The 21,479-nt window shown below is 36.2% G+C and overlaps 2 protein-coding genes across 2 annotated transcripts; both read left to right on the top strand.

The window, feature by feature from the left end:
• Positions 1-1,313: 1,313 nt before the first annotated feature.
• On the top strand, positions 1,314-2,656 carry K441DRAFT_659515 (uncharacterized protein). Its single transcript, XM_067648549.1, has 2 exons — positions 1,314-1,566; positions 1,633-2,656. The coding sequence occupies exons 1-2, from the start codon at positions 1,425-1,427 to the stop codon at positions 2,259-2,261; spliced, it is 771 nt and encodes a 256-aa protein (XP_067504165.1). The 5' UTR covers positions 1,314-1,424; the 3' UTR covers positions 2,262-2,656.
• A 3,880-nt stretch (positions 2,657-6,536) lies between these two features.
• On the top strand, positions 6,537-7,161 carry K441DRAFT_659513 (uncharacterized protein). Its single transcript, XM_067648548.1, has 3 exons — positions 6,537-6,862; positions 6,896-7,084; positions 7,126-7,161. Exons 1-3 carry the CDS (start codon positions 6,599-6,601, stop codon positions 7,132-7,134), a joined length of 462 nt encoding a protein of 153 aa, XP_067504164.1. The 5' UTR covers positions 6,537-6,598; the 3' UTR covers positions 7,135-7,161.
• The last annotated feature ends 14,318 nt before the right edge of the window (positions 7,162-21,479 follow it).

Below are 21,479 nucleotides of genomic sequence, written 5' to 3'. Positions count from 1 at the left end.
AGAACAAAGTTGTACCTATTTCTATTGCATACAAGCTTCCTTTCATCCTCGGATACGAAAATCTTGTCTTTGTGTCCTTCCCGTTTCCCGTAGCTTCACTAGCATATCCATGAGGCCACGAACAGCCCCCCTTTTTTTCAAAGCACTTTTTGTGGCCGTTCCGCAAGGCTTTAGTGAAGGTGTTTCGTGGCTTATTGGTAGAGTCAGGATTTTCCCACTCGAAGCGCTAATGTGGGCGCTTCCTTGAGCATCGCTGCAAGGCACCGAAACATCCCTGCCACATAATGGAGCAGATGTTAACTTAATTACCTCTAACAAAGCAACCTCGTATCTGGCTGCTTCTACATGTTCTGAGCCTCTGATCAAAGCTTGACAGTGAAGCCGCCCCGGGATTTGGACGGTGCAATTACCAAGTTGAGAATAGGAAGGCTAGATGGAGAAATCTGTCCCAGAAGCCTTGTGAAGACTGCTCCACCAAAGACTCTAGAGCCCTTAGCGCTATTCGTGGTCAAGGTGTAACTATTGATATTGCGACTAAGAATTAGCCAGTAAGTGAGCTAATCCATGCCCCGAAAATTAGTTTAGAAACAATAGCGCGGAGCTTATGCAGTATTGGAGGCTGTGTAAAGAATTTCGCGGCCACTGAGGATGCGTGCAGAATTTTTCAACGGAACATTCGCCGTTTTTGCTCTTATTACTCCTGATGTTATTTCAGCGTGTCCCAAGCAAACCGCATACACAACCGTGTATTTGATTATCCGTGGGATTTTCCTGACTCTAATGCCTCGTGGTCTGTTCTATCACGGGCTGTCAGACTGTCAAAACTGGTGTAGCAGGGCATAGAAGTGTCGTATTCGCCAGGGCTAGATCGACTTCATTGCCGCCTAATCTCGTTTTGCGGGGGCCCCTGACGTCCGAGCATGAGTCGCCGCGGCGGTTCACAATAGATCGGCATGCCGGCTACGAATATACTGGTTCATCGCTGACCGGACGAGATTGAAATATGCCGCTACTGTCTCAGCCTGACATGGTCCTGTCTAATTTCATCCTCGGGAAGAGGGGAATGTTTTCAGAGGCGGTTCCACCGAGATTAAAATCTCGGCACATTCTGCCTCGCAGCCTTGCACGCAGCCTCGCACGTAGCCTCGCACGTAGCCTCGCAAGCAGCCTTGTGCCAAGTCAGCCACATCTTTTGGTTACCTACCTCTTTAAAGTTCGTGGCGTCGCTAGTCAGCCAATGAATTACGGCATGCATGAGAGCCTACCTTTATACCGCTCAGGATACGAGCTACAATTTAATCAGATAGGGGCGAGAAACACTATGTTTTGAAGTATTTAAGTCGATAGCATTCTTGCTCTTCATGTCATTCAAATCTCTAACCATACTCTCGTTTGCTTATTCATCTCGCCTGCACTCCGTCAACATGGTCACTACAAGATGGCTCATCTTTACAGCGATCCCAGCCATGGCCCTTCCGAGTGAGCCCATTAATGTATTGAAGAGATCATCCGCTCTAAAAGATAGGCAAGAATGCGAAAATCCTAACTGGATTCCTGCTTGTCCAGGTACGCTACTTATATACATACTTTGAATTATATGCGCGAATCAAGCTAATAAACGTCCGACTCAAGGCCTTTTTGCATGTATCCCACCCGGTGGCATATGCTGCTCTGATGGATACACCTATGTGATGCCCCCGGAAACGTGCCCAGACGGGACGGAACCTGTTGCAACTGCTATCACGGTGTTAGTCCCGGCGCCGACGATTACAGTAGCACCCACAAGCGTAGCTGCCTCTAGCCAGATTTATTACAACTACATCTGGTACACAACCGAAATCACTTGGTATTACTGGTGGTATTATTACACCTACTACGCCTTGTCGACTGTCGTGTCCTCCACGGAGATTACCACCTACACCACCATTTCCGTGAGCGCAACAGACTCGGTAGAAGCCAGTGCTCTGTTCAGCTCTCTTACATACACCATGAACTTCCCGACACCAACACAGGCGACAACTTCACTCATTGGTGTATCACCTACGCCCCCCCTTAGGCCTACTTCCACTTCTACTCCAACCCCTGCTACATTGAGTGTCATAAAATCTGCCAGTACAGCGCCAACAACAACTACCTCTCTCGCTGTGTTCACTGGTGCGGCTACAGCTTTGAGAACGAGTGCAACGGTCTTCTGGAGTGGTACTTCGTGGGTGATAGGGGCTGCAGCCTCGATTCCAGGTGTTATGATGATGTGGCTCTGAGCATCAGTTTACGTTCAAGTCAACCGACGGAAGCATTTGACAGTGCGCGCAGCCCCGATGCCACTGGAAACACCCTGAATCGGAATATACAAGGAAAATGTTATGTCTAGCAGTGTTTGGTCTTATTATTTGTTACACGTTTAGGTAGTGAGTTAGAGGCTGTAATTATCGACAGACTGAATTTTGGCAAATTTTATACGAATATATGGACATGTCTATGTGGCTAAGCGAGCACTGCAGCAGCACCCCTGCATCTTAGCAACACCAACATCATCAACATTCATAAAATTGAGCCTTGCTTGCTTGCTTTCTATATTAGTCTTATTTAAGAGCTAATGCCTTATTTACTTAATTTCTAATAATTAATTATTGCTATTAATAACTTAATAACCTATACGCTCGTTTAAACCTTTACGAATTATCTATAAAAACCTTAAAAACTTAACTAATAATAACACACTTAACGAGCTAAACTCCTTAGAGGTTACCTACCAGTCTCCCTTACCTTCCCCTATACCTTTAGGCAATACGCCGGCGTCACAGTCTCTATCCTCTATAATGGTACCTTTCTCCACGGCTTAACGCGAGACTTTAGCCGCTAAAAAAGCTAAAGAATAGCTTTAGTAATTATATAAGGAGGACCTAAGGATTAGAAGAGCTTAGGTAAAGAAGGTTAAGGACTAGGCAACTAACTAAAAAATAAGACTCCTTTAGGAATAGGAGGACCGTACTAAAATACTACGCGTTTAAAAAAAATAGGAAGATTAGGCGACTAAACTCTATATATTAAGCCTCGCTATAGTAATAGCAAGATTAGCTACGGTAGTATTATCCTTAACCCTAATTAATAAACTAGGTAAATTGCTCCCATCTATAGCTAATATCCTAAATATCCTCCTCCCTAGCGTCCTAAATAAAGAGATACTTAAGGTATTTTAGGGTACTTTCTTACCTAATAACCTCTCTTGCCTCTAGATATACTAGCTCTGGTTTAAGCCTTAGAATAATATCCTTATTATTAATAGCGTCCTTTCTATAAGACTAAAAGAAGGGATAATAAAGAACTACTTATCCATTAAAGTATAGGTAGAGGGCTTCCTTAACTATATAATAATTTTAATTATTATATATAAGAATCTTTTAGTAGATCTTATTCCCCAAATACTTGCCTTCTATAATTAAGTTATTTAGCTATCTACCACCTACCAAATTGCTCCCTTAATAACTATGGCCTTAGAGCACCACTTTATAGTTATTTAAAAGAACTAGTTAAAGCTAACTAACTAGAAGATCTCTAGTAACTTCCTAGATATCTATTATAATCCTAGTACTTATAAATCTACATCTATTTTAAAACGCGCGTAAGTAAGTACTAATATCTTAAGGACCTATTATAGCTTTAATAGAGGGAAGTATAACCTAGGTAAGAATTGCAAGTTCCCGCATACCTATAGTAAGTGCGGTAGCCTATATACTGTAAGAAATTGCAAGTAGTAATTACTAAAGGAAAGTATTAATAAGAAAAAGGAAGAGGAGGAAGAGGATTTTATTAAGCTATACCTACACTCCACTAAAACCGTGTTTTACCCTTATAGTATAGGTAGGCCAAATATTATACTATTATTTCCAGTCTTTCTACCCTCCTCTCCTCTATAGGACTCTTCCTCCCCCTTAATTATTTAAGCGTGGGGGTGTTATCTATCCCTATACCCCGGCAACCTTTAACGCAATATTATTAGTATCTTAAAGTTCGGATACTAGATTAGGGTAAACCTAGAAATTAAGCTCCTTTTTTAGAAGAACTAAGCCTTAATAGCTATAAATACAGTTCTAATCTTAGAGAAGATTAGCGCCAATCTAGATATAGGTAGGATTATAATAGTAACGTCTCCCGTTATATTCTCGCCGCTAGGTTTAGTACCTAAAGCGGATAGGGGATGGCGCTGTATTTATAACTTATCCTTACTATCTAGCTAATCTATTAACGACTTAATCCCTATAGTATTCGCCACACTATAATATTTAACAGTTAATTAGGTTCTCTAACACGTTATATATATAGGCTATAGTTATATAATTATTAAGAGGGACATTAAGGACGCCTTTTGGAATATCCCACTTTCTATTAAAGCTTAACGCCTTATAGGGTTCTTTTAGAAGGGTATAGTATATTTTAAATATTGCCTCTTATTTAGCCTTTAAACTGCACCCTTTTTATTTAATCTTTTTACGGAGGGATTCTACTAGATACTTATCTAATATATCCCGAACGCCGCCTTAAAGCACTATTTAAATAACTTTATCTTTATACTCTCTAACGCTTCTATTTTCCCTTAATTACTTAGTATATATAACTAATTAAGTAATAAATTAGGCATCCTATAAAATAAATTAAAGAATATTAAAGGCATTATGGCTAAAGTCCTAGGTTATATTATAGATACTCTAAAGTCTAAGCTGCGTCTTTCTCCTTTAAAATAGGCTACTATAATTAAGGAGATTAATAAAGCGTTAAGTGGTAGATCCTTAACGCTAGTTTAGAGTTAAAAACTAGCTAGTAGACTTACTTAGAGCGCCCGGGTAATTAGGCTTAGGCGTTTATATAACCGCTCTATTTAGGAGTTTATCTCTACTTTTATAAAGGTAAATAGTTATTCTTACTAATAGCTAACAGCTAAACTTTACTAAGACTTATTATAGTAGAGGAATACTCTTACCCTTTTAAATAGTATCCTCTTTTTTAACGATACGGATTAAAAATAATTCCATTTCTTCTTAGATGTATTTAGGATTTTTAGTTACGGGGCTTTCTTCTTTCTTAAGGATTTTTAAGGGACAATATAGCCGCCCTATTTAGTATCTCTACCCTAAAATAATTCTTTAAGCTGCTACCCTAATATAGAATACCGCCTTGCCCTAATTAATAAGCAGAAGGTTTAAGCGATTACGACCTTATTCTAGCTCTAGGCAACGCGGTAGGAGTATAGCTTAGTTTATATCCATACGGATAATATAGTAGTACTCTTAGGATTCCAGAATACGGTGGTAAAAGGACTGGGTAATTACCTACTTCGTAAAATCCTCTAACTGGCCGCAGCCTATAATATTACGCTCTATATAAAGTAGGTTTCCTCTATAGAAAACGGGCTAGCTAATACTCTATCTCATTTTAATTGCGATAGGGTATTATTACTATACCCGCATTAGAATACTTCTGATTTACCGTTACTATACGCTTCTTTATTATATTTAATCTAACGCTAAAATAGGAGACCTAGTCTCTTTTAAAGACCCCCCACCTAATTTCTAGATTAAGGTAAATGTTACGGCACTGTTACAGACCCTCGTCAGGGGCTCGTCTGGAGCCTTGGCGCCATGTATATAGACGTGTCCTTTCCTCGACCTTCTTCTAGTCCTCGTCTTGATATCCTCGTTAATAGACTACCGATCGTACAGGCTTGCGCGTCCCTCGTGTCGTGCTCATGCCTCGATTGACTGAGTCGCTAACATTATATCAAGACCAACCACCCTTTCTTCCTGAGAAGGAACCCAAAAATATCTACAAGGACACAGAACAGGACCCCAAGGACACAGAACAGGACCCTAAGAACCAGAACTAGAACCAGAACCAGAACCCTAAGAACACGAACGGAACACNAACGGAACACGAACGGAACACGAACAGCACACGAACACGACCACGACCCTAAGAACCAGACACGCACGGACAAGGACCCCTGAAAGAACCTACCAGAAATTACCTAATACCCCTACATCTAGCGAACACCAGATTAATTCGACTGGGTTAATTTAATTAAACTAGAGCCTTAATATAGGCCTGTTACCAAATTGAATTAATCAAATTAAGGCCTTCTAGGGAGGCATAAACGATTAAATCAAGCGTACGACCCCGACTATACGACCCGACCGACGAACGAACTGACGAATCAAAACGTCAAAATAAGGTTTCGCTAAGACGCTAACTGGACCCTTCCTGACCCTTTTAAATCGAAAGTAAACGACCTTAACGACCAGTTACACCAGACGTTAATCGTTTAAACGTATAGCCAGCGAACAAGGAACGATTTAGTTAAATTAATCGATCGAATTAAAATTAAAAGGAATTAATTTGGACCACTTAAAGAACCTAAGTGTCTTAACTTCTAAGCAAGCCTCTGCCATTGGTTCGCTTAGGTGCACGTAATTAAAGTTAAATCTGACCTTTAATAACTGCCTACCCCGCAGGACTCTATTATCATTCTCATTAAAATATACGAGTATCCATTACCTAGACATTAAATATACGCGACAGAACTAGTAGCAATATTACCGATAGTATGGCTCCATCAGCTCTTCCGTTCGAACCTTCCTATACTGCGTTAAAGAGCCTCCGTCAAAAGGTCTCTAATTACACCACTACCTCCGTTACTCTACCTCATCGACCTAAGAACCTATCTACGGATCTTCACCCCTACCTTGACAACGCTATCGTAACCCTAAGCACCTCAACGGCCTATCTGTACGATGATAATGCTCCCTGGGCTGTAAGGGTAGTAGAGGTTAAAAAGGGGGTAGAAAGAGTTGATACAAAAGTCGACGAAGTCAAGGCTGAGGTTGCGGAAGTCAAAGCTTAGGTCGATGAGGTTAACAAGAAGGTCGATGAGGTTGATAAGAAGGTCGATGAGGTTGACAAGAAGGTCGATGAGGTTGACAAGAAGGTCGATGAGGTTGACAAGAAGGTCGATGAGGTTGACAAGAAGGTTGCGGAAATTAAGACGGAGGTTGCGGAGGTCAAGACACAAGTCAACGACGTCAAGTTGCAAGTAATGTCGTTAGAAATGCAAATGGACGACGTTAAGAACAGCCTTTTTAACCAGACGCAAAGCCTTAATAACCACACATATATTCAACTGAATTTTATACAAAAATGGCTCGACGACCAGATTGAACCTATCACAGCTTATGTTTAGGATGGAGACTGCTATAGGTATATCGTGGCTAAAGGTTTTCCTAATAGAGTCAAAGACTTCTGGAGGCTTGTTTTAGACCCTAAGACCCTAACAGATCTCGCAAGATATTACTCAGTACGAGACTAGAAACGATGGAAGAGGGCTACCTTAAGGGACACCAACGTTAGCTGTTATATGGAACTAGAGGATATAGTTACCGCGCATCCATATAAGTGTCTAAGGGCCCTAGCTATGATATAGGGCCTACAGTATAGCGTCCTTGAACCCCCAAGACCTTAACACTAAGGCCTAGGAAAGCGCAAGGCAGAGACAGATAATGGGTTAAGACGAGTTAGGGCACGAGAAGACCAGGACAACGATTCTGTAACAGGATCAGAATTAACCTCTTCACAAAATGTTGACGACTAAAGGTCTTAGCCGAGCAGGGTAATATCGGTGTAGATACGGGTACCTTCTAATACAGAGAGAAGAGATCTTGTAGAACTGCTGATAGCAGCTAAAAGAGAGGATCTAGGAAGACGTAGCCCTAAGTCTATACATTGGGAGCCTAGTGATTCTTCTAAGCTTTAATGGAGGATTAGATCTACTTCTTCTATTAAACGACGGAGGAATCGGATGCGTTATAGTGACGGTTAATCGGTCCATACCTCTAAGCTTTAAGGACGATATTAGGACCGCACCCCTAGGGAAGAGCTTTGTTAACTAGTCTCTAGCCTAGAACCTACTCAACCATTCTTTAGTGAGGAGCTTAGACAATTGGCCCCTGGTCTAGGTCCTACTTAACCACTCTCTATACTATAACCTAACCTAACCTGACCGATAAGACGTCGCGCCGATACGCCTACGACACCGATCCTAATACTAGTACTGTACTGCTACCCGAACCAACCGACTTCTACTACTCTACCTATAGCTACCTAATTGACCCTTGCTGCTCCGCCTGCAACGATAATTTAGAACGGATCTATAATATGGCTTTCTTGACGGGGAGGACAACTACAAAGCCTAAGGGCAGGCTTTTGCGGAGGGGGGGGTAATATTATGGCACTGTTACAGACCCTCGTTAGGGGCTCGTCTGGAGCCTTGGCGCCATATATATAGACGTGTCCTTTCCTCGACCTTCTTCTAGTCCTTGTCTTGATATCCTCGTTAATAGACTACCGATTGTACAGGCTTGCGCGTCCCTCGTGTCGTGCTCATGCCTCGATTGACTGAGTCGCTAACAGTAAAAGCCCCCTTAGAATACTTTGGCTAACTATTATAGCATAGCCTCTCTAATAGAATAAGAGATTTATACTATCCCGCAATTAAGAGTTAGGAGGGCTACTGCAACCTTTATAGAGCGGTAAAGTACCTAGCGCCCCTCTACTACCTAGGAGAATGGATTACCTAATAAATCTTTAGTAATACTAGTCTAGGAATAAGCCATATTAAGCCTACTATAGTTAGAGCCTATATCTCCGCAATTCAATCCTACTATATTAACGCTAATTATAACACCTCCGTCTTTAATAATCCTATTATTAAAAGGATCCTAGACGGTATAACATCTATAAATCCCTCTACTACGGCTAAAAGATTGCTAATTACTAAAGACATCCTCGCCTAATTAGTTACCCTAAATGCCTAATCCGTTAAGGATCTTAACTTTAACACCGCCGTTACTACGGCCTTTACGGGATTTCTTTATCTAGGCGAGATTACCTATACTAAGGCTTAGAAAGATAGCCATGCCTTCTTTACTATAAATAATATAACGCTGGTAGAGGACTATATAATATTACGTCTAAAGCGTAGTAAAACGGACGTTAATTACTAAGGAGTTTTAATTACGATTGCCGCTTTAGGGCAACCTAAATATATAGTTTAAGCTATAAAATACCTGTTTAAAAATAACCCTTAACCTAAAAACGCCCCTCTCTTTCGCTTTAAGAGATCGGCCTTTATAAGCTACGCGGTTAGAAATAAGCTAAAGTATAGAGTTGCCGCTCTTGGCCTCTACTTTAAGCTCTATAACAAATACTTATTTTAAAAAGGTGCTACTTAATACGCTTAAGACAACGGTTTTACAGACGGCCAAATACAGTAACTAGGCTGGTGGTCCTTATAAGCGTTCTAGCTTTACTATTTATTATCCCTAAAAGACCTATTCCGGCTAAGTATAAATTTTTAACATAGAACGCTAATACCGTTCTTATTATTACTCGCCCTAGATATAATAGGCGAAGGTATTTAGGCACAACGGCGTGTAGGAGTGCCTATTTTAGCACTCTAATATATTAACTTAAATCTCTCCTTTCCCCCCCTTTTTTATTTTTTATTTTTTCTTCCCCCTACTCTACCTTATATAGTATAAGCGCTACGCTTCTAGGTTTATAGGCATTACGTTTAGTTAAGGTAGGGCAATCCTCTATAAATGGCCTTGTGAATATACCCATTCTTAATTAATGCCTTTAAGCCCGTACCCACTAATTAGATTAATTAATCCTTTTCTCTATAAGCGTGTAAATAATAGATGGATATGTTTATATGGCTAAGCGAGCACTATAGCAGCACCCCTATATCTCAGTAACACTAATATTATTAATATTTATAAAATTAAGCCTTGCTTGCTTGCTTTCCCTCCTACTTATACCTTTTTCTTTAGTTGCATATTTTGGGCTTTATAAATAGATACTGCAGCGATATGCTTGCGTATAGGTCTATAGGCATCACGTTTAGTTAAGGCAGGGTAATCCCCTATAAATGGCCTTGCGAATATACCCATTCTTAATTAATGCCTTTAAGCCCGTACCCACTAATTAGATTAATTAATCCTCTTCTCTGCAAGCGTGTAAATAATAGATAAAGAGACGTAGGACTTAATTTTAAGTATGGTTTAAAATTCGAAGCTTTTAATAAGGGTTAAGTTTGGAGCATTAAGTATATAGCTAATAACTATGCATTATAGGGTAAAATTTTATAGACAGGATCCGCACTGTAACTCTTGGCAGTAACTTTACTGTCCGAATCTTCTGCTAAGCTAGCGGCCTAGCAGGCGGTAAGGGGGGCCAAGGCGCTACTTAGAACCTATTTTAGCCTCCCCACCTATAGATAGTTAAAATTCAGCCCTACTACTTTTATTTTACTCCTGTCTCCGCCCTCTCTATATATTCCTATACAAGAGAGACATAAGTAGAGGCTCGAGTAGAGGCGCGGGCAGAGTTAAGAGCAGTGTGTTTAACAGTCAGCGACGCTGGCAGCGTAACTGCCAAGAAGCTGATAATGTAAGCAGTTAGTCGGCGTATGGAGTAGTTACAGTTAGTCAACAGTTAGTCAGTATAAATTCTATAGCGCGCTAAAAGCTCGCTGCCTTAGTAGTAAGATTAGGAAGATAAGCAACTAGTCGAGCCTTAACGCAAGATGGTTTCTTGCAAATCCGACGACGATTTAGCTAATAAATATACGTAGTTGTTAGTTATTAATAAAAGCCTTACTTCTACACGCAATTAAAAGCGGATTAAGCTTACTAGTAAGCTTAATTACTACTATAACGTAGGCCTTAAGTTTATTAAGATCTAAACTAATAATAGTAATAAGGTAAATAATATCGTTCCTAATCCTCTTACCTAGTAGCTGTTAGCGACTCAGTCAATCAAGACATAAGCACGGCAAAAGGGTCGCGCAAGCCTATACGATTGGATCGTCTATAAACGAGAATCTAAAGCTAGGGAAAGGAAAGGAGAAGAAGAGCAGCGCCGTTTGATGTTTTATAAGATCTTCGCGTGACGTGATCGCAATATGCGGCAATCTGTGGCAACTTGCCGGTGCGTAGTTCTGCCAAGTTCTGCTAAGTTCTGCCAGTGCCGTAATATTACCCCCCCCTCCAAAAAGCCTGCCCTTAGGCTTTGCCGCTAAAAGTCTTAGTAAGAGAATCTAACCAATTAGACAACTTTAACCGTCGGTTAAAGTTCCTAGATATTTTAAGACCTTACGTAACTAAGAAATTTCTAGGGTGTTTTTGTCCTTATATTCTTCTAGTTATTACGGACGCTTTAAGTACAGTATTATAACTACTTAGAGAAGAGACGGAAGAAGCTAGTTGGTTAATTTAGGCACGGTCTAGGATAGAGCCGATAGAACTATGTGACGAGGAATAGTAACCGAGGTTATATAATATAATCTATATAATCTGTGTAATCTATATAATCTATAACAGAGTAGATAGAGTATACATATATTATATATAAGAAGGATTTCATAGGAGTACGGTTGTGTATTTAAGGACCCTTAGTCCCTACCTAGATAGTTTCTTCCTTATAGTAATTCTTAGAATATAATTAGAGTTAATCTGTTAGGCAACTACTCCACTAGTTGTTATTACGTTGTTGACTTTTATACTTACATTTTCTATACACCTAGCCTATTAACGAGCCCATTGTAGTTCTTGCTACAAGGTTCCGTTATATAATTACTACCTAGTTACGGTATTAATATAGAAAGTTAAATAATATACTACTAAAAGCAGCTACCATAACGCTATTAACGGCGGCAACTACTTTAAGGTTAGGTAACGATACTAGTATAGTAGACACTAACTTATAGCAACCTATAACGGTTAGATAGCTATAAAAGATAGTTAACTAGTTAATAGAAAATAATATAACGTTAGAAAATAGGATTAACGGGATAGGCGTAGCAAAGGTTAAGTTACTATTAATTAAAAGATTTTTAGGAGAGAAGTTAAAGCTTAAAGGATTCCTTACGTAAATGCACTTTAAGGTTACGTAAGAGGGAGCAAAGCTAGCAACACCTATAGATTGAATAGCGTATGCGGGACTATTCCTAACGGGAAGAGTACTTAAATAGTTTAAGCTTTACCTTACGGAGATATAAGCAAATAGAATGACGACTACCAATTAAGAGGTATAATTTATATTTTTAAGCTAGAAAGGGTTTACAGAGTAACTTACGCAGATATTTAGAGACCTGGAGGCAGTAACCGCAGCGGAAAGAAAACTCTAAGACATTACGTAATAAACCTTAGCGATTAAGTATATAACGCAGTTCTAGATATTAGTAATATAAGTAGAGTGGAATAATAGGGCGCTTATAGTATAGTATAAACAGGGACTTAAGGCTAAAGTCTAGGACGTAATTATCCTAATAGAAGATACGGATACCCTAAGGGAACTAATAGATTAAGTAATTAAGATTAACAATTGGATCTACTAAAGGGAATAGGCTAAAAGAGGCTAGGATAGAGTTCTATAATTGTATAAGGTATAGAGTATATAATAACTAAAGCTAAGTTAAAAACTATAGTATGGCGTAGAGCTAATAGACTTAAGTAGTATAAAAGAAGCCTATAAGAGATGGAGTAAACGACTATAGAGACCTAAAGGATAAGGATTAAGTAATTAAAGGTCTAAGGAGTAGAGGCTAAACTAGGGATCTTAATAGCAAAAGACGTTTAGGCGGACTCTATAATAGGAGAAATAGTTTAAAAAGGGAGCTTATATAAATTATAGAAAATAAGGTTATTATATTAGAGACTATAGAAGTGGTTAAAGTTACTATATAGTAAAAGGGATAAGACTAGCAGACGATATATATATATAAAGGGACGATAATATACTGCGAGAAACAAAAGAATGTTTAATTAGAAGTTTTACATTTTATTATAATAACGTATACTAAATTTATAAAGACGCTAAGTACGGCGCAAGCTATTAGCTATAAGAGCTAAGTTTATTAAAATATTAAGGAACCAACGAACTAGCTCGTAGATCGGACATTAAGGACGATAAATTTAATAAAGGCGAAGCATTCTGTAATAATAAGGTAATAAAGGCGGTTTACTAGGAATATATAGCTATTAGAGATGTTATACTAGAGGTAGAGGATAATTCCACTACAGAATAGGGAATATTAGTAGGGATTAAGACCCTACTAGACATAATATCTATCGCTTTATAAGACGTAAGAGAAGTAGGATAGTAAGCCACTTTAGTACTCGATAAAGGCAAAAGGCTAAAGGCTTAAGATTCTTATAACAAGATATAAAACGACTAAGATTCTTAAGACGAGATAAGGCAAGCTTAAGGACCTATAATAGACGATAACTAATAAAGCAGAGCAATAGCTTAGTTTAGTAATATATAAATAAGCTTAGGACGAAGTTTCCTAAAGGTATAAGACTCTTAAGATAAGATAAGTAAGATTTAAGACTCTTAAGACGAGATAAGGACACTAAGTAAGCCTAGTTAGACTAAGGCTAGAGCTAAGCTTAAGCTAAAAGCAAGCTCGGGATTAAAAAATCTAAGGGACTAAGAATTTGGAGTATAAATTAGGACACCTATAAGTAAGAGGCAAGGAGCTTCTTTATAGATTAGAGAATCTGCAGTATAAATAGCGATTAGACTAAGAGACAGGTATATAGACCCAAAAGACTTACTAGGGGAACGTAGTATTTGGCCTAAAGATTAAAAAGTTAATACTAAGATTAAGAAGTAAGAAGACTTTAAGGATTAATCTATAAGACGCAAACCAAAGGAAACTATAGAAGAGTTTAGGTAAAGGATTATCGCATAGCAAAAATAGAAACTAGATAAGAAATCTAGTATATTGGGACGTATAAGGGATAGAGCACTAGTATAAAGAATTACTAATAGGCTAAAAGCAGGTATATTAAGAGCTAAGTGGCTTACCAAACTAGAAGATAAAGAGGATTTAGGAATTCCTACTAGGTTTAAAGAACGATATATAAAGGGCTATTATAATATAATAATAAGAAGATACTTCCTTACGGACAAGCCGTATATACTCTAATAGCTATACCAAAAGTAGTATAGACAGCGACACAACGATAAGTAGGAAGATTTCTATATATAGTTAGATAAAAAAGTTATCTAAGACCACCCAATTATGGAAAAGGCTATAACTTATATTAAAGGAGCCTTAATTATAACGTTAAAGGATCTAAAGAAATAATTAGAGGACTAGAAAAGTAAGAGACGCATCTTAGTACCTGTAAATAAAGTTATAATGTTTAGATTAGCATAATAAAGGTTTAAACTTAAGGATAAAGACGAGCTAAGAGTTAACTTAAAGCACCTGGTATACTATACGCTATTATAGATTGCATACGTGAATAATATATATAAGATATATAAGAATCCAAAGGAAAAGAATTGGAAATACCCTATAAGGATATACTAGATAATAGATAAGTAATAGTACAGGAATGCTAAATATATATATAGATGGCATCTAGTAGAGGTCTAAGAGGAAGGGGATTTAATACTTTAACTAGGAAGATTCCTTACGGAAGAATACCTAAACGGATAATAGTAGTAGGAATGCCTAGAGAATACGTGTCTATAGCATATTAAAGACAAAAAGCGAACTAAATATTGGCTAAAGAATAAGCTAAGTATAATAGGATTAAGTAGCTAATAGTTAGAAAAAGTAGAGGCCCATAAGACTAGAGGGAGCCAGTAGTAGAGCCTTAGACCCTTAAAGGAATTTAAGGACGGCACCTAAATTTATAAGTAAAATAGTATAATTAGCAGTTTAAAGCGCTAATAGATAGTAGAGTAACGCGAAACCATATTTTACTAGCAGCGGTTAAGAGAATGGAACTACCTTACAGATAGAAGGAGCAACTTTACCTATTAGTTACAATTTTAGGAGATCCAATAGCCTATAGAGGAGGGATTATTAACCTTAAAATAGGACCTATTTAGATAACTATTAAAGGGAGACAAATTAAGATGTCTTTTAATATCCTACTATTAGGAAGGGATAAGGCAGTATTAAGGATGCCTTAGCTACAGGAATATAATTTAAAGATTGATTAGATTACCAGTCAGGTTAATATTAAAGATACTTAACGCCGCAAGATATAATAATAAGCTAAGTTAGTATAGTACTAGGTTGGAGTAATATATAAAGAGACTAAGCGAGGCTTAAGTTATATACTAAAGAGATACCATAAGTATAGTAAGAAACTATAGTCACCGGAAAGTAAAAAGCTATTAGAATATATAGCATAGGACTATAAGATAGAATTAAAACCAGGAATAAGTCTAAAGTTCTTTTTAATCTACAAGCTTACCGAAGAAGAAGGTAGAGTATTAAAAGAGTTTATCTAAGAAAACCTATAAAAGGGATACATCAGACTATCGCAGTTATTAATAGGTTATCCAGTACTGTTTATACTAAAGAAGAATGGCAAACTAAGGCTATGTATTAACTATAGATAGTTAAACAGCATTACCAGAAAGGATAGGTATCCTTTACCCTTAATTAGCGAAATCTAAGATAGGATAGGCAACGCGCAAATCTTTACGAAAATAGATCTAAGATAGGTATACTATTAGATTAGGATTAAGGAAGGCGACGAATAAAAGGCAGCCTTTAGGTTAAAGGAAGGACTATATAAACCATTAGTTATGCAATTTAGGCTTATAAACGCACTAGCAATGTTCTAAAAGCGTATTAACAATATATTAGGAGAACACTTAGATAAATTTATTATGGTATACCTTAACAACATTATTATCTACTTAATAACTAAGGAAGAACACGGGGAACACGTTAAATGGGTCTTAAAGAGACTATAGGAAGAATAGATGCTAGGAGCAATCGAGAAATGCGAGTTCTTTATAAGGAAGACCAATTTCGTCGGATTTATTATTAAACTAGGCTAACTTAGCATAGATCTAAAGAAGATTGAGGCTATAGTGAATTGGTAAGAACTGGAGAACGTTACGCAATTAATATTATTCCTAGGGTTTTGCAATTACTGTAGAAGGTTTATAGCGTAATAGTTAAAGGATATTAAACTATTTACATAATTAACAAGAAAAGGAGAACTATAAATATGGGGAAAGGAATAGTAAGAGCTATTTAAGAAGGTTAAAGAATTATTCACCTAGGAGCTAGTTCTTAAGATCTATTAACTAAAACTAGAGACGGTTATAGAAATAGATATATTAGACTTTATACTAGGGGTATACTTTATATAGAAATATTAGAATAGATGGCACCTAGTAGCATACTATAGTTAGAAGATAATACTACTAGAGTTAAACTATAACATCTATAACAAGGAGTTATTAGGTATAGTTATAGCACTAAAGAAATAGAGAGTATTCTTATAAGGTATAGAAAAACTATTTATAGTTAAGACGGATTATAAGAACCTAATAGGGTTCCTAATAATAAAAGAACTTAACTAAAGATAGGTTAAATAGGTAGAGATACTTACAGAATACTATTTCAAGATTTAGTATACTAAGGGTATAGATAACACAAGAGCGGATACTCTAAGTTAAAAGGCTGAACTATAAAATGACGAAAAGCCATTAGGGGCTTTACTATAAAAAGACATAGACAGATTAATTAGGTATAATTATCCAAAGATCGCAGCGACTTAAGAAGATAATAAACTAAAGAAGGTCTATAAGATACTAGAAAGCTTTTAGGCATAAAGAATTCTAGAAATATAGCTAGAAGATCTACAGATAGATATATACAAGAACCGTAAAGTAAAGTATATCCTAAGAAGTATAGCAGAGCATTTTATGGAAGATTTCTATAAGGGAATAACTTAAGGACATAATAGAGCCGCGGGCTTAGTGTTAAGACTCTAGGAAGAGTATATTATCAATAGAATCTAAAATATCGCGAGAAAAGTAATAAAAGAATATCTAAATTACTAAAGAAATAAACTAACGAGGTATAAGCCATATAGAGGGCTATAACTTATTAAAATACTAGAGAGACTATAGGAGGTTATATTATAGGACTTTATTATAAAGTTGCTAAAGTTAAGAGATCCTATTACCGGATAAGATTATAACGTAATATTAGTAATAGTAGACAAGCTTATAAAGTAGGGATACTTTATAGCATATATAGAAGAAATATTAGCGGAGGATATCGCTAAAATCTATATTAAAGAAGTATTTATAAGACACGGAGTACTAAGCAAAATCATATCGGATAGGGATTTAAGATTTATAGTAGCATTCTAAGAAGTGTTCTTAGTAGAGTAAGGAGTTTAGGCAGCAACTTCCACCGCATATTATTTATAGATAGACGGTTAAATAAAGAGATTAAATTAGACACTAGAGTAGTATCTAAGGCATTACGTTAACTATATATAAAATAATTAGGTATCGCTATTACTAGTTATATAGTTTACATATAATGCAACACCTTAAGAAGGAATAGACATATTACTATTTAAGGCAAATTATAGATATAAGCCAAGAATATCGTTATTACTATAGCAAGTAAAGAAAATAAGTAGTATAACTAAAGAAAGAATAAAGACACTAATAAATCTTTATACAGACCTTACGGAATTAGTAAAGAAGGTATAAGAAAGAATAAAAAGGTACTATAACGCTAAGAGATCTAAGGAACCAGATCTTAAGGAGGGAGATAAAGTATGGCTACTATATAAAAATTTTAAGAGTTAATAACTAAGNAAGAANTTANACTANGTTAGACTAGGACCTTTTAAAATTNNNTANANGATTTNANNNGTNANNTTTAAGTTAAACCTACTAGCTAAAATAAAGATCTACCCTATATAGTATATCGTAATGCTAGAGCTAGTATACGGGAATATTAAGCCACTAGTTTACGAAGCAGACACGTATAGAGGATAAGAAGAAGACGAATAGTAAGTTTTAAGGATTATTAGTTATAAGGACATTAACAACGAAATATAGTATAAGGTTAAGTAGATAGGCTACACTAAAACTACCTAGGAACTACTAGGAAATTTAAAAAATGTTATAAAAAAGGTACAGGAGTATTAAAAGAGATTAGGTTAGACAGTATTAATAAAAAAGAATTACTAAAGAATAAGTTACCTAAGGGGGACCTAAGAAGAGTAGTTGCTGAACTACTTAGATCTATTTCCTTCTCTATTAGAGGAGAATCTGTTCTTTTATCGCCAAGTTCCTATAAACCTTATTTTACTAGTTTTTACTCCTTAAAACGGATCTTCTTACAAACCTTCTTAAGACAAATTAACCAAGCGGACGCTACAAGACGAGATTTAAGGGCCTGTTGCTAAGTATTGGCAGCCTCCTGTTTTATATTATAAAAACGGCGTAACTCTGCCAGAGTAATAGATAGTTTATTATCTAGCCGCGTAGCAGCAGATTAAATATAAGACCTTAAGACAAATTAATTAGGGAACTAGACGACTATTAAGAGTAATAGGTTATATATATTTAGCATTAAAGATAGAGCGAACGTCACAGGACGAATAAATATTTGCTTTAGTGCACTCTAAGTAAGAGGACAGTTATTGCGAAGAAGGACTTACCAACGTAATATAAACCAACCCCTCTTTCAAACAACGAGAATATGGAGATAATATAATTTCACCTAGAGACAATATTATAGCGATAGTGCGAGCACGCCAAGCAGTTAAGGATAAAGGAATTACTTTAGGCATAATAAGTAAAGACGTTAACTAAATTAATTAGATGGATATTACACCTCTAGTAAACGACTTAAAGATATTAGAGATCTTTAAGGACGAAGATAAAGAGAAGGGAGATGGTGTTACGGACGCTTTAAGTACAATATTATAACTACTTAAAAAAGAGACGGAAGAAGCTAGTTAGTTAATTTAGGCACGGTCTAGGATAGAGCCAATAGAACTATATAATGAGGAATGGTAACTAAGGTTATATAATATAATCTATATAATCTATATAATCTATATAATCTATATAATCTATATAATCTATATAATCTATATAATCTATATAATCTATATAATCTATATATAATCTATATAATCTATATAATCTATATAATCTATATAATCTATATAATCTATATAATCTATATAATCCATAACAGAGTAGATAGAGCATACGTATATTATATATAAGAAGGATTTTATAGGAGTACGGTTATGTATTTAAGGACCCTTAGTCCCTACCTAGATAGTTCCTTCCTTATAGTAATTCTTAGAATATAATTGGAGTTAATCTATTAGGCAACCACTCCACCAGTTGTTATTACGTTGTTGACTTTTGTACTTGCATTTCCTATACACCTAGCCCATTAACGAGCCTATTGTAGTTCTTGCTACAAGGTTCCATTACACTAGTAGCTTATTATTTTTATTATACTAGCATTCTATCTACTTATCTAGGTACTTTAGCGGTTTAGGTTTATTAGGGTAACGGCTATAAAACTCCTAAAGCTTATAGGGGCTACCTATAAAGTTTTATATAGGGTACTAAGTGGGGTCTAGGTTATATCCTTTCTAATTAATATAATACTTTAACGTTCCTTTTATAAGTTTACAGGCTAGTATTTCTTTAATTTCCTATTTATTATTATTATTAACTTAAATTAATAGGGGAGGTTTATTCTTTTATCCAGGCAGTAGGTTATTTATAGCTTTCTATAGCTTATCTAGTAAAAAGATAGGGTGAACTTTAATTAAATCTAGGAGCTTAATCTTGTATAAGTTGCCTACTTTATTAAGAATCTTATACAGTCCTACTATCTTATAGTCTAGCTTATAGCTAAGCCGTTCTATTTTTTAGTTCTTTATTATAACCTAGATTATATCGCCTATAGTAAAATTAGGCTCGCGCCTATACTTATTCGCCTACTATTCTATTAATTTTTAAGCCTTTTTTAGGTTCGTATAGGCTACTTTTTAAGCTTCTTCTAAGCGCTTAGCGTACTGCTAGGCTTCCTTATAAGATAGTTTTTTATATATAATTTAGGGCCCTTCTAGTCTTTCCTAGTTAAAGCTTATATAGGGTAGGTAACCTATTTCTAGTTAAATAGGGGCAAATCTAGTAGAGTTATAGGGTAGGGTAGCTTGGGCGTAGTCTATTAAGGGTAATAGTTTAGTCTAGTTATTCTAGAAGTAATTAATAAAAGGCCGGAGTCTTTAATCCAAGTATTAATTTATAATCTCCGTTTAACCGTTTATCTAGGGGTAATATACTATAGAAAGCTTTAGCTTAATACCTAGGATTTAGGTAAACTTATTCTAAAAGGCTAATATAAACTACGGCCTGTAGTTAGATATAATAGTATCTAGTAGTTTATAAATTTAGTAGACGTAGTAGATATATAGTTAGGCCGCCTCTTTAATATTAATATTCTTATAATAGGGAATTAAGAATAGGCGTTTACTAAAGCGGTTAACTAGAATTATAACTATATTATATCCGTTATGGTCTAGAGGTAGCTTATAAAAGTCTATAGATACATATTATTAGGGGCAGTTAGGTATTAAAAGGGGTTTTAATAGTCCTAAGGTCTTATCTTATAGAATTATAGACCTATAGCAGTTATTACAGTTCTGTATATAGCGGTTAATATCTATAATTATTCTGGGCTAGTAGTAGTGGTTGCCAATAATTCTATAGGTCTTATTTTTTTTAAGGTAGGCCGTAGAGACCTAGGCGTATGCTTTAGCAATAAGCTAAGTCCGTAAGTTCTGTTCCTCTACTACCACTAGCTATTTATAGTGCTTAAGTAGTCCACTTTTAAGGGACTATAGGCTAGAAACGTTTTTTACCTTTTCGCGGTACTCCTATAGAGAAGGGGCCGTATAGTTTACCTATAGTAGTTTATTAATAAGGTCTAGTTCTATAGAGTTAATAGGGCATATCTTAGCATCTAAAGAGTCTATATTTAGTTCTACCCGTATCTAAAAGTTAAGGTACTCTAGTTATAGTAGCGCTTAGGTCTGTAATAAGATCTTTATAGCTATTTAGTTATTTATATCCTGTTTACGCCTTATAAAAGCGTCCGTATGGTTAGTAGCGCCAGACCTATATATAATTAGGAAGTTAAACTAAGATAGGGTGTTCGCCTAGCGCGCCTATTAGGCTATAAAGGCCTTTATTATTATAAAATATTCTAAGGCCTTATAATCGGAAACTACCTAGATAGACTTAGGGGTGCCTTCTAGTTAGGCTTACTAGTGCTAAAAGCTAAAAATAATAGCTAGCATTTCTTTATTGTAAATTGGGTAGTTTAGCTTAGTATCTACTATTATCTTTAAATAGTAAGTAATAGGGTGCTATTCTCTATCTATCTGCTTTTAGGAGTAAACGCTAGCTATAATACTATCTAAGGTATTAGTTTTTAGCATTAAGGGCCGTTTTAGGTTAAAGTGAGTAAGTAAGGGAGTAGAGACTAGTTGTTTCTTAAGCTCATTAAAGGCCTACTTATATATAGTATTAAAGTAAAAGGG

The sequence above is a fragment of the Cenococcum geophilum genome (assembly GCF_001692895.1).
Source record: "Cenococcum geophilum 1.58 unplaced genomic scaffold K441scaffold_20, whole genome shotgun sequence".
Taxonomy (NCBI): domain Eukaryota; kingdom Fungi; phylum Ascomycota; class Dothideomycetes; order Gloniales; family Gloniaceae; genus Cenococcum; species Cenococcum geophilum.
This window is presented reverse-complemented; position numbering and strand designations above follow the sequence as displayed.